At 36.2% G+C, this 12,358-nt stretch overlaps 2 protein-coding genes across 7 annotated transcripts in view; both read left to right on the forward strand.

Moving 5' to 3' along the window:
- The first annotated feature begins 9 nt into the window (after positions 1-9).
- On the forward strand, positions 10-3,874 carry LOC108741659 (double-stranded RNA-specific editase Adar). Of its 3 annotated transcripts, none has more exons than XM_025975382.1 (11): positions 10-138; positions 186-368; positions 451-831; positions 885-1,265; positions 1,325-1,705; positions 1,767-2,258; positions 2,322-2,726; positions 2,780-3,015; positions 3,168-3,322; positions 3,382-3,703; positions 3,765-3,874. In XM_025975382.1, exons 2-11 carry the CDS (start codon positions 329-331, stop codon positions 3,849-3,851), a joined length of 2,880 nt encoding a protein of 959 aa, XP_025831167.1. In that variant the 5' UTR covers positions 10-138; positions 186-328; the 3' UTR covers positions 3,852-3,874. The 3 variants fall into 3 exon arrangements, with proteins under 3 accessions (XP_025831167.1, XP_025831166.1, XP_025831168.1); XM_025975381.1 differs by having other exon boundaries at positions 211-368; XM_025975383.1 differs by having other exon boundaries at positions 211-368; positions 451-798.
- A 183-nt stretch (positions 3,875-4,057) lies between these two features.
- Positions 4,058-12,358, forward strand: part of LOC108741689 (double-stranded RNA-specific editase Adar) — an 11,777-nt gene continuing 3,476 nt past the window's right edge. Inside the window, exons 1-9 of one of the 4 annotated variants that reach the window (XM_025975374.1) lie at positions 4,058-4,372; positions 4,682-5,177; positions 9,072-10,148; positions 10,368-10,883; positions 10,945-11,095; positions 11,165-11,427; positions 11,477-11,733; positions 11,790-11,941; positions 11,998-12,328. In XM_025975374.1, the coding sequence (XP_025831159.1) occupies positions 4,319-4,372; positions 4,682-5,177; positions 9,072-10,148; positions 10,368-10,883; positions 10,945-11,095; positions 11,165-11,427; positions 11,477-11,733; positions 11,790-11,941; positions 11,998-12,328 (3,297 nt within the window). In that variant the 5' untranslated portion in view covers positions 4,058-4,318. Of the gene's footprint in view, positions 4,373-4,681; positions 6,255-6,473; positions 6,990-7,050; positions 7,202-7,270; positions 7,534-7,582; positions 7,840-7,895; positions 8,048-8,103; positions 8,435-8,500; positions 8,923-9,071; positions 10,149-10,367; positions 10,884-10,944; positions 11,096-11,164; positions 11,428-11,476; positions 11,734-11,789; positions 11,942-11,997; positions 12,329-12,358 lie in introns of those variants that run through there. The other 3 variants (XM_018476575.1, XM_025975373.1, XM_018476576.1) reach the window with 3 other exon arrangements.

Below are 12,358 nucleotides of genomic sequence, written 5' to 3' on the forward strand. Positions count from 1 at the left end.
GGTAAACCACATTTGAACTGTCGGTCAGATCGAAATTATCTATTTATGTATGAATGGTCTCGTTACAAATAGTATAATAATAAGTAACAAATAATATTTGAATTAACAGTTGGTGATAGTAAAAGCAATTCGATTAAAGTAAGTAGTAATATTTATATTTAATATACAATTTATTAAGAGTATAGTTTAGGAAGATTTTTTATATTTCAGCTTCTACATAATCTATAGGCATATAAGAACTAAGAATATAATTTATTTATAAAACGATATTTCGAAAATTTGGTATTGATTTATGAAAGTGGTTTTTTATTTTCCGCGTTAATTAAAGATGCCGATTGTCCAAGATTCAACAGGCGATAAACATATAGGTAATTATAAATCCTTGGTAAATTATTTTTTATTATTTTTCTTTTAAATAATACTTGCATTTATCATTATCGACGCTTTCAGATAACTTTTGTGCAACTGTCGAAAGTTTAAATCTAAATACAACGGAAATGATAACGGAATGCTTAAAAAATAACTTAAAAAATCCCGTGACTATTCTAGACGAATTAAAAGTGTGTGTAGATTACGTCGAATTGGGACAAACTCAATCAAAGTATGGTCCGATATATACAACATTAATAACTGTTAATGGTGTTGAATTTATTGGGGAAGGTTGGTCAAAGGTAATTGCCAAAACGAAGGCCGCCGAAAAGGCATTAACAGCGTTAGTAGGATTTGTTGAAAGTTATGAATTTAATAGACCTAACGGAATTTCTGGGGGTAGGAATGAAATCATCAAAGGGATGCAAAGTATGCAATATTCAATAAGCGATGATAATATCGGTAATTAAAATCCCTCGGTCAATAATTGCATTTACATTATCTACTTTCTTTAGATATGTTTTCTGAAATTGCGAGAAATTTACAACCCCATACAAAAGAAATGATAAGGGAATGCTTAAAAAATAACTTTAAAAATCCCTTGAATATCCTAGACCAGTTAAAAGTGTCGATCGAGTATGGCGAATTGGAACAAATTGGATCAAAATATGGTCCATTATATAGAACATGGGTAACCATTAATGGTGTTGAATTTATTGGGGAAGGTTGGTCAAAAATAATTGCCAAAACTAAAGCAGTCGAAAAGGCATTAACAGCTTTGATACAATTCTCTGGAAATGATGAATTTAATAGATCCAACGTAATTTCTGGGGGTAGGAATGAAATCATTAAAGAGATGCAAAGTGTGCAACATTCAATAGACGATGATATTATCGGTACTTGTAATTGCCATCGTTAAATTATTGCATTTATTTATCATTATCTACGTTTTTAGATATGTTTTCCGAAACTGCGAGAAATTTACAACCCCATATAAAAGAAATGATAAGAGAATGCTTGAAAGAAAATTTAAAAAATCCAGTCTCTATTCTAAACGAATTAGAAGTGTTGGTAGATTACGTCGAATTGGAACAATCTGAATCAGAATATGGTCCAATATTTAGAACATCAGTATTTGTTAATGGTGTTGAATTTATTGGCCAAAGTTGGTTACAAGTTATTGCTAAAACTAAGGCAGCTGAAAAAGCATTAACAGCTTTGGTACAAATTGTTGAAAGTTATGAATTTAATAGTCCCAACGGAATTTCTAGGGGTGAGAATGAAATCATTAAAGAGATGCAAAGTGAGCAACATTCAATCGGTGTTGTTAATTTCGGTAATTAAAATCCCTTGGTCAATAAATAATTGCATTTACTTATCATTATCTACATTTTCAGATAACTTTTCCGCAACTGCGAGAAATTTACAACCCCATGCAAAAGAAATGATAAGGGAATGCTTAAAAAATAACTTTAAAAACCCCGTGAATATTCTAGACGAATTAAAAGTGTCGGTAGACTACGGCGAATTGGAAGAAACTCGATCAGAATATGGTTCAATATATAGAACATCAGTAGTCGTTAATGGTGTTGAATTTATTGGGGAAGGTTGGTCAAAAATAATTGCCAAAACTAAAGCAGTCCAAAAGGCATTAACAGCTTTGGTAGAATCTTCTGAAAGTTATGAATGCAATAGACCTGATGGTATTTCTGACGCTAGAAATGGAACCTTCAAAGGGAACAGTTCCGGCACCACAGCATACCCAGTAATGATTTTGAATTATCTTTACTCTGAAGAAGCGAAATATGAATTGGAAGAAAACTCTAAACGAACATTTGATAGGTTCAAGTGCATCGTTCGTCTTAAGGGACAAGAATTTCACGGCACAGGTAACATTGATATGTTCCATTTGAAACTAGGCGCAAAATGTCTTCTAATGTTTCATTTTTCAGGATCCAGTAAAAAAAATGCGAAATACGCCGCCGCCCTTGAAGCATTAACGGCACTGCAGACATTACATCCAAGTTTGATTCAGGCTTTAAGGAAGTGTAGTGCACCTCCAGATAAACTGATATTCGCTGATAGAGTTAGAAGAATGATTTACGACAAGTTAAGTGATTTAGCACGAGATAATCCGAATATTTTGAAACGGAAAGTGTTAGCGGGTATTGTAATGACAAAAGACGAGTGTTTGCACGACTTAACTGTTATTTGCGTGGCAACGGGTACTAAATGCATCAACGGGGGTAACATTTGCCCATTCGGGAATGCACTTAACGATATGCATGCCGAAATAGTTACCAGAAGGTGTCTCCTTGATTATTTCTACGACCAGCTGGAGTTAACATTGATCAAAGGTAAACATTAGTGTTTAGTCACTGTGTTATTTATTAAATGGTACATTATTAAGGTGAACAACACAATTCAATTTTCGTCTGCGACGGTAATGGTTGTAGATTGAAAGAAGGTATAAAATTCCATTTGTATATTAGCACAACCCCTTGCGGCGCCGCCAATTTACCCTTTTCGCGGAAAGATTCTGGAAATAATTCTAGCATGCGGATCCGCGCGAAAATGGAAGCCGTTCATGGAACAGTTCCTGTCGATGGGAATACGACAATTCAAACTTGGGATGGGGTATTACTGGTATATATAACGTTTAGAGGAGAGTGAGTGATTAAGAACAACCACATGATCATAAAAGGCTTTTTTGGCGTTCCCCGTGTTCTCAATTGCCCCACTCTCTTTCTTAATGGTATATCAGGGGAATCGGTTTTATCATTGGTCGACCATTTTAGGGTGCAAAATTACTAAACATGTCCTGTTCCGACAAAATAGCCCGTTGGAACGTTTTGGGCTTGCAAGGATCTCTGCTTTCTCGCCTGATGGATCCTGTTTATCTCAGTTCTGTTATCTTAGGACGTCCCAATGTGGACGAGTGTCAAGTGCAGAGGTATTTTTTTGTAATTCCTTGTAAAAAATAGGCATTTATTCATTCGTTATAATTTCAAGAGCACTCTTTGGTCGTATAGAGCAGACTTTAGGAGACCTACCTAACCCATATCGTCATAATAAGTCAGAGCTTTATTTGACTTCGTCTAGGGATTCGCGTTGTACGGATAACGCCCCGGATTTTTGCGTTAATTGGACCATTGGGCGAGTCAGACATGAGATAATAGACACGGCAACCGGAAGAACCAAGGAAGGTCCTTCGAGGTTGAGCAAATACAATCTTTTTCAAAGGTTTCTCAGATTAGAAGAGTTCACGTCATCGCAAAATATGCGAAATGGAACGACATATTTGGATAGTAAATCCAAGGCCAGAAAGTACAACGTGAGTTAAAATTTAATTTTTTTCTATTTTTCATATGTCGGAATTTTTATTTCTATTTCAGAAAGCGAAAAATGAACTTTTTAGCGCTTTTGCTGATGCCAAACTGGGTCATTGGGTTAAAAAGCCACTAGAACAAGATCAGTTTTAATTATAACAGAGACTTTTTTGCATATTTTATTACTTTTATATNCAAAATTGGAAACTTTGATAAAGTTGAATAAAAAGTTTTTTTTATTATAATTTTGTGTTATTGAAATTATTTAAAATTGGGAATTTCCCTACATTTGAATTTTATAGAGATGCTAAATGGAACAAACACATCAGACAAATTGACCTCTGTTGGAAACAACAAGAAAACAATCAGTTAACCTCATAATCAGTATTGTCTGTAATCAGTATTTGCTATTTATTAAGAACATTTAGCGATTATTTTGCCTTGTGATATTGTTTTGGAACAGTTTTAAATTGAATTTTAATTTCAGTCAAGTTTGGACCTTTGTTTTGGTGCAGGTGTTCTAAAAAGACTTGTAAATCAGTGCAGGGGCCCAGTGTTTATGAACAATTCAAATACTTGAAGGCCAACAGCCATCACACAATAGACTGAAATGTATTCTAATGTTCAAAACAATTCCCAAATCAACTACATATCAAATAAGAGGAAATTTGAAAGTAAGCTATACATTTTGTTTTCTTTGTACTGAGCAGTTCATATTAGATTGCATAAAATTGATAAATGCAATTCAACCCTTTTGTCTTTATGCTATTCTAATTTTTACTTATTTATTACTTTTAATTTTCTGGAAATGATACTTTCATTGCATTCAACAGTCAATCACTTAAGACTTGCGATGTTATTTTCCATGGATGAAATCATTGTTATGGCTTTTTACATGGTCTTTCACAATTACCAATGTCAAACAGATTTTTTTGTAATTTATTATTTGCACAACTACAGTATTGTTATCTGCTTTATACAAGAAAATGTACTCCTCCGAATTGGAGCCACAACTCAAGGAAAGCTCCTTTGGATCTTCCCCAGAGAAGAAGACCAGAAGAAGTATTTACGATGTTATCAGAAAAGGTGTCAAAGACAACGAGTGTCCCATAGGAAAATTGAGTCAGTTACATCCAGAATTAATTTTCCAACAAAAAGGTAAACATGGACATGTGTTTGAGATGACAGTGGTCATTGAAGAAAACGGAATTAAAAAACAGTTTTTGGGAAGAGGACCCACTATAAACTCAGCAAAGAAATATGCAGCTCAAAAAGCTTTATTAGAAATTACAGAACAAAACATATCTTTCAATCCAAATGATGAAAATAAAGAAGTAGATGATATTCTTAAATTGTCTAGTTTACATCCTGAATTAACATTTGTTGAAGTTAAACCATTTGGAGCTTTGCATGCTATGAAAGTTGTATTTAAGGAAAATGGGTCAGATATTTCCTTTACTGGTAGAGGAATAACTAAACATCTTGCTAAGAAAAATGCTGCCAAAAATGCATTACTCCATGTAGGAGAAAATCAAAAGATTGAGTCAGTATTTACTCATAATCAAAGTAATCAATGTTATCAAGAATCAGAGGACTGCCCTCTCAAAAGATTACAAATCATTCATCCTGAGACAACTTTTAAAGAGGAGGAACGTTTTGGGCCGTTTTATAGCGTAGTGGCTACAATGTCCATAAATGGCAAAGAAACATCTGTAAATGGGAAGGGAGTTTCAGTAGATGCAGCAAAAAGAGTAGCAGCTGTGAACGCTTTGGCACTAATCATACCTCAAAATTCAAAAACAATCCAAAACCGAATTTCTGCTCCATTACAGGTTTTACAGAACAAATCAACTCCTCTTCTACAAAAAAACACCATACCACACAAGGAATTACCTAAATCAAATAGTCAACCATCATATTCCCATGAAAGACAAAAAAATACCAGTCAAAGGTCTGAAAACATTGTTGAGAGTGAGGTAGAAATTTTTGCGATCCCTTTGGATGAAATGGAAAATCAGCACCCTATTCCCATCTTAGAAAAGCTCCATCCCGAATTACGATTTGAAGATGGACCAAAAAAGGATAACATGTACTGTGTGGTAGCTATTATTTGGAAAGCTGGTATTGAAAAACATTTCGAAGGCTTCGGGGAATCACGTAAGCTAGCCAAATGGAACGCAGCGCGAAAAATGTTATCAGTGATAAAAGCAACCGAAGAAATTGATGAACAGTATCCAATTTCCAAATTGACAAAGTTACATCCGGAATTGACTTTCGAACTACAGCCTGGCGTGGGGCAATCGTTTATAGCTAAAGCTTTTATAAATGTTGATGAAAAGCAAAGAGAATACAAAGCGATTGGTCCAACGAAGAAAATTGCCAAAGAAAATGCCTCTGTGGAGGCTCTAACTGATTTGAAATTGAGACGAGAGCAGAATAAACGTTACCCAGAAAAGTACAAAATAATTACCAAACCTTTGGAAGACTCATTAAATACCAATAACAACACAGAAAGCTGCTCTATCGCTATCCTAGATGAGATGTGGAAAGTACAAGGTTATCATTTTTTTTGGAATTAGGCATAAAAATTCGTTATTGTTATTGGTACTGGACATTACTTTTTGGCCTTTTTGTTTTTTATTTACTTATAAAATATATGTAAATACAAACGACTTTTTATGCTTATCTTTTTCAAATAGTTTTTTGTTATTAAAAAGACTAAATTAGTAAATGTGCATACAAATTTTAATTACTTTAATTTTATCTCACAATTAGATGACCAGTCTCAAGCAGGAAACGATTTGGAATCGTTTAAGAAGAAAAAGAAGGTGCAGGGTCTGATGATAGTTAACAAAAACCCGATATCGATCTTGAACGAGTTAAAGCCAGGCTTGATATATAATATCAAAGAACAAGCTGGTCCTCCACATGCTCCCATTTTTAAGGTATCGGTTATATTGAACGGCAAGGAGTATGAAGGCGTCGGAAAATCGAAAAAATTGGCGAAAAGTAAAGCAGCAGCGAATGCTTTAAAGTCTTTCGTTCAATTTCCTAAAGCAGACGAATTTAATGGATTCCAAGCTGATACAAAAACCGACTTTTCTTCTGATGTGAAAGGGAAAACATTGAATGAAGAAAAAAGTGCACAAGTGGCACCCTGCAAAGGAGCAACGATGCTTATGAATGAGCTCTATCCAAACGCCAAATACATTTTTGAGGAGAACTCAAAAGAGACTTCCAACAGATTTAAAGCTATTATTCAAATAAGTGGGGAGGAATTTGTGGGAATGGGTAGGTTATTTTCGTTGTAGTGTTAAATTTGTAGTATTTATCTGTTTCTTATATTTTTCAGGTTCGAATAAGAAAAGGGCTAAAAATGCAGCAGCCATGGTTGCCCTAACGAAACTGTTAGCCGAAAAACCGAATTACTCGAAAATGATACAACCACTGAGGAATTCGACGGCGTCGTTGGAACAGCAGGCGTTTGCAGATAGAGTGGGAAGGTATGTTCTCCATTATAAATATATATGTATAGATTTTTCTGTTCTCTTATTTATTGACTCCAATTGCAGAATGGTAAACGAAAAATTCAGGGACTTAATGAGGTACGACACAATCCATTTAAAACGTAAAGTGCTGGCCGGTATGGTGATGACCAGGGACGAGGCAATGAACGACATGATCGTTATTTGCGTTGCAACAGGCACGAAATGCATCAATGGGGAGAATATCAGTGCCTCTGGCACCGCCCTGAACGATATGCACGCTGAAATAGTCTCCAGGAGATGTCTTATCAATTTCTTGTATGATCAATTGAGATTGCAGTTTACCAAAGGCAAGCAAACCCTTATTTCTCCTATAAATACTAATTTATTCTTATTTAGGTGAAGAGCACAACTCAGTTTTTGAACCTCGTCCTGACAACACAGGGTTCAGGCTGAGGAGGCACATAAAATTCCATTTGTACATTAGTACGGCGCCCTGTGGAGATGCGAGGATATTCAGTCCCAATGATGTCGAAAGCGTGGACAGACACTCGGCTAGGAGTTCCAGGGGACGTTTGAGAACAAAAATTGAATCCGGAGAGGGCACAATTCCCATTAAGGGAAACGATATACAAACGTGGGATGGAATTTTACAAGTAGGGTAAATTCAAATTAATTTTAGTTGCTGTTTGAACGATTGTTTCTTCGATAGGGCGAAAGGTTATTAACGATGTCATGTTCCGACAAAATAGCCCGTTGGAATGTGTTGGGATTGCAGGGAACGTTACTCTCCTGCTTTGTGGATCCCATTTATTTGAGCTCTATCGTTTTGGGGAGCCTGTTAAACGAGGGCCATATGCAGAGGTACGTTAATACTTAGACTTGTGACTATTTGGCGCATTTAATACTTTTCCTTTAAGGGCGATTTTTGGTCGTTTGGAGAACACATTACAGGGTTTACCACCCCCGTATCATCTGAATAGGCCTTACATGTGCCCGACGGCGTCCGCAGAGACGCGAGTTGCCCAGAGGGCACCGAATTTTTCGGTTAATTGGGTCATCGGCTACGACAGACCTGAAATAATAAACACTGTGACGGGGAAACCCGAGGTGGGCGTTTCGCGCCTGTGCAAACGCAATTTTTCTAAACGATTTCTGGACGTTTGTTATCGTGTTACAAGCATTGGAAATGTCGACGTACCTATACCCAAAATCTATGCTGATGCCAAGTTAGCAGCCACCCCTTATAATGTAAGTATAATTTGCTTGGGGTGGGTGGACTAATCTCTACATTGTTTTTTGGAAATTTATTTTTAGCAAGCGAAAGAACAATTGTTTAGGGCTTTCAGTAAAGCAAATTTGGGCAGCTGGATAAAAAAACCTTTGGAACAGGATCAGTTTCAAATAGAAGATGATATTTTTTAAATCTTTTATTGAATAGTTTGCTAAGTTTACTTTGTTCGTGTTTCGTGTTCATAGATCTTACAATTAGTACAATTTGTGTTTATGTGATGTACATGGTGACACTTTAGTTAACCTTTTTATCGAACAGTTTGATAAGTTTATTATTTTTTTTTTATTACCTGCTCATAGATCTTGGTACAGTCTGTGCATATGTGATGCATTTGAGTGGTGATATTTTAAAAACAATTTGGATTCCGTTTATTAATCTTTATTGTCTTTCTAATTAACAAGAAACAAAATAAATTGAGTCGAATAAAATAAAATAAAAAAAAAAATCAGTCCTTAATTTATGTGTTGAATCGTTTAATTTAATGTATTTAAATGTTCTCAAGGCAAACAAGATTAACAATGACCGCTAAGGTAAGTAGTATATTAATTTATTTTATATTCGTAATAAAACACGTATGTACCGGAATAACTAAACATCTTGCTAAGAAAAATGCTGCCAAAAATGCATTACTCCATGTAGGAGAAAATCAAAAGATTGAGTCAGTATTTACTCATAATCAAAGTAATCAATGTTATCAAGAATCAGAGGACTGCCCTCTCAAAAGATTACAAATCATTCATCCTGAGACAACTTTTAAAGAGGAGGAACGTTTTGGGCCGTTTTATAGCGTAGTGGCTACAATGTCCATAAATGGCAAAGAAACATCTGTAAATGGGAAGGGAGTTTCAGTAGATGCAGCAAAAAGAGTAGCAGCTGTGAACGCTTTGGCACTAATCATACCTCAAAATTCAAAAACAATCCAAAACCGAATTTCTGCTCCATTACAGGTTTTACAGAACAAATCAACTCCTCTTCTACAAAAAAACACCATACCACACAAGGAATTACCTAAATCAAATAGTCAACCATCATATTCCCATGAAAGACAAAAAAATACCAGTCAAAGGTCTGAAAACATTGTTGAGAGTGAGGTAGAAATTTTTGCGATCCCTTTGGATGAAATGGAAAATCAGCACCCTATTCCCATCTTAGAAAAGCTCCATCCCGAATTACGATTTGAAGATGGACCAAAAAAGGATAACATGTACTGTGTGGTAGCTATTATTTGGAAAGCTGGTATTGAAAAACATTTCGAAGGCTTCGGGGAATCACGTAAGCTAGCCAAATGGAACGCAGCGCGAAAAATGTTATCAGTGATAAAAGCAACCGAAGAAATTGATGAACAGTATCCAATTTCCAAATTGACAAAGTTACATCCGGAATTGACTTTCGAACTACAGCCTGGCGTGGGGCAATCGTTTATAGCTAAAGCTTTTATAAATGTTGATGAAAAGCAAAGAGAATACAAAGCGATTGGTCCAACGAAGAAAATTGCCAAAGAAAATGCCTCTGTGGAGGCTCTAACTGATTTGAAATTGAGACGAGAGCAGAATAAACGTTACCCAGAAAAGTACAAAATAATTACCAAACCTTTGGAAGACTCATTAAATACCAATAACAACACAGAAAGCTGCTCTATCGCTATCCTAGATGAGATGTGGAAAGTACAAGGTTATCATTTTTTTTGGAATTAGGCATAAAAATTCGTTATTGTTATTGGTACTGGACATTACTTTTTGGCCTTTTTGTTTTTTATTTACTTATAAAATATATGTAAATACAAACGACTTTTTATGCTTATCTTTTTCAAATAGTTTTTTGTTATTAAAAAGACTAAATTAGTAAATGTGCATACAAATTTTAATTACTTTAATTTTATCTCACAATTAGATGACCAGTCTCAAGCAGGAAACGATTTGGAATCGTTTAAGAAGAAAAAGAAGGTGCAGGGTCTGATGATAGTTAACAAAAACCCGATATCGATCTTGAACGAGTTAAAGCCAGGCTTGATATATAATATCAAAGAACAAGCTGGTCCTCCACATGCTCCCATTTTTAAGGTATCGGTTATATTGAACGGCAAGGAGTATGAAGGCGTCGGAAAATCGAAAAAATTGGCGAAAAGTAAAGCAGCAGCGAATGCTTTAAAGTCTTTCGTTCAATTTCCTAAAGCAGACGAATTTAATGGATTCCAAGCTGATACAAAAACCGACTTTTCTTCTGATGTGAAAGGGAAAACATTGAATGAAGAAAAAAGTGCACAAGTGGCACCCTGCAAAGGAGCAACGATGCTTATGAATGAGCTCTATCCAAACGCCAAATACATTTTTGAGGAGAACTCAAAAGAGACTTCCAACAGATTTAAAGCTATTATTCAAATAAGTGGGGAGGAATTTGTGGGAATGGGTAGGTTATTTTCGTTGTAGTGTTAAATTTGTAGTATTTATCTGTTTCTTATATTTTTCAGGTTCGAATAAGAAAAGGGCTAAAAATGCAGCAGCCATGGTTGCCCTAACGAAACTGTTAGCCGAAAAACCGAATTACTCGAAAATGATACAACCACTGAGGAATTCGACGGCGTCGTTGGAACAGCAGGCGTTTGCAGATAGAGTGGGAAGGTATGTTCTCCATTATAAATATATATGTATAGATTTTTCTGTTCTCTTATTTATTGACTCCAATTGCAGAATGGTAAACGAAAAATTCAGGGACTTAATGAGGTACGACACAATCCATTTAAAACGTAAAGTGCTGGCCGGTATGGTGATGACCAGGGACGAGGCAATGAACGACATGATCGTTATTTGCGTTGCAACAGGCACGAAATGCATCAATGGGGAGAATATCAGTGCCTCTGGCACCGCCCTGAACGATATGCACGCTGAAATAGTCTCCAGGAGATGTCTTATCAATTTCTTGTATGATCAATTGAGATTGCAGTTTACCAAAGGCAAGCAAACCCTTATTTCTCCTATAAATACTAATTTATTCTTATTTAGGTGAAGAGCACAACTCAGTTTTTGAACCTCGTCCTGACAACACAGGGTTCAGGCTGAGGAGGCACATAAAATTCCATTTGTACATTAGTACGGCGCCCTGTGGAGATGCGAGGATATTCAGTCCCAATGATGTCGAAAGCGTGGACAGACACTCGGCTAGGAGTTCCAGGGGACGTTTGAGAACAAAAATTGAATCCGGAGAGGGCACAATTCCCATTAAGGGAAACGATATACAAACGTGGGATGGAATTTTACAAGTAGGGTAAATTCAAATTAATTTTAGTTGCTGTTTGAACGATTGTTTCTTCGATAGGGCGAAAGGTTATTAACGATGTCATGTTCCGACAAAATAGCCCGTTGGAATGTGTTGGGATTGCAGGGAACGTTACTCTCCTGCTTTGTGGATCCCATTTATTTGAGCTCTATCGTTTTGGGGAGCCTGTTAAACGAGGGCCATATGCAGAGGTACGTTAATACTTAGACTTGTGACTATTTGGCGCATTTAATACTTTTCCTTTAAGGGCGATTTTTGGTCGTTTGGAGAACACATTACAGGGTTTACCACCCCCGTATCATCTGAATAGGCCTTACATGTGCCCGACGGCGTCCGCAGAGACGCGAGTTGCCCAGAGGGCACCGAATTTTTCGGTTAATTGGGTCATCGGCTACGACAGACCTGAAATAATAAACACTGTGACGGGGAAACCCGAGGTGGGCGTTTCGCGCCTGTGCAAACGCAATTTTTCTAAACGATTTCTGGACGTTTGTTATCGTGTTACAAGCATTGGAAATGTCGACGTACCTATACCCAAAATCTATGCTGATGCCAAGTTAGCAGCCACCCCTTATAATGTAAGTATAATTTGCTTGGGGTGGACTAAT

Source organism: Agrilus planipennis, unplaced genomic scaffold (assembly GCF_000699045.2).
Source record: "Agrilus planipennis isolate EAB-ADULT unplaced genomic scaffold, Apla_2.0 scaffold235, whole genome shotgun sequence".
Classification (NCBI taxonomy): domain Eukaryota; kingdom Metazoa; phylum Arthropoda; class Insecta; order Coleoptera; family Buprestidae; genus Agrilus; species Agrilus planipennis.

Excerpts from the sequence above, each read along its gene's own strand:
- LOC108741659 (XM_025975382.1), top strand. The coding sequence starts at position 329 with ATGCCGATTGTCCAAGATTCAACAGGCGATAAACATATAG. Across the intron at positions 2,259-2,321 it reads ACAAGAATTTCACGGCACAG|GATCCAGTAAAAAAAATGCG; the intron begins GTAACATTGATA and ends TTCATTTTTCAG. Across the intron at positions 3,016-3,167 it reads CTTGGGATGGGGTATTACTG|GGTGCAAAATTACTAAACAT; the intron begins GTATATATAACG and ends CGACCATTTTAG.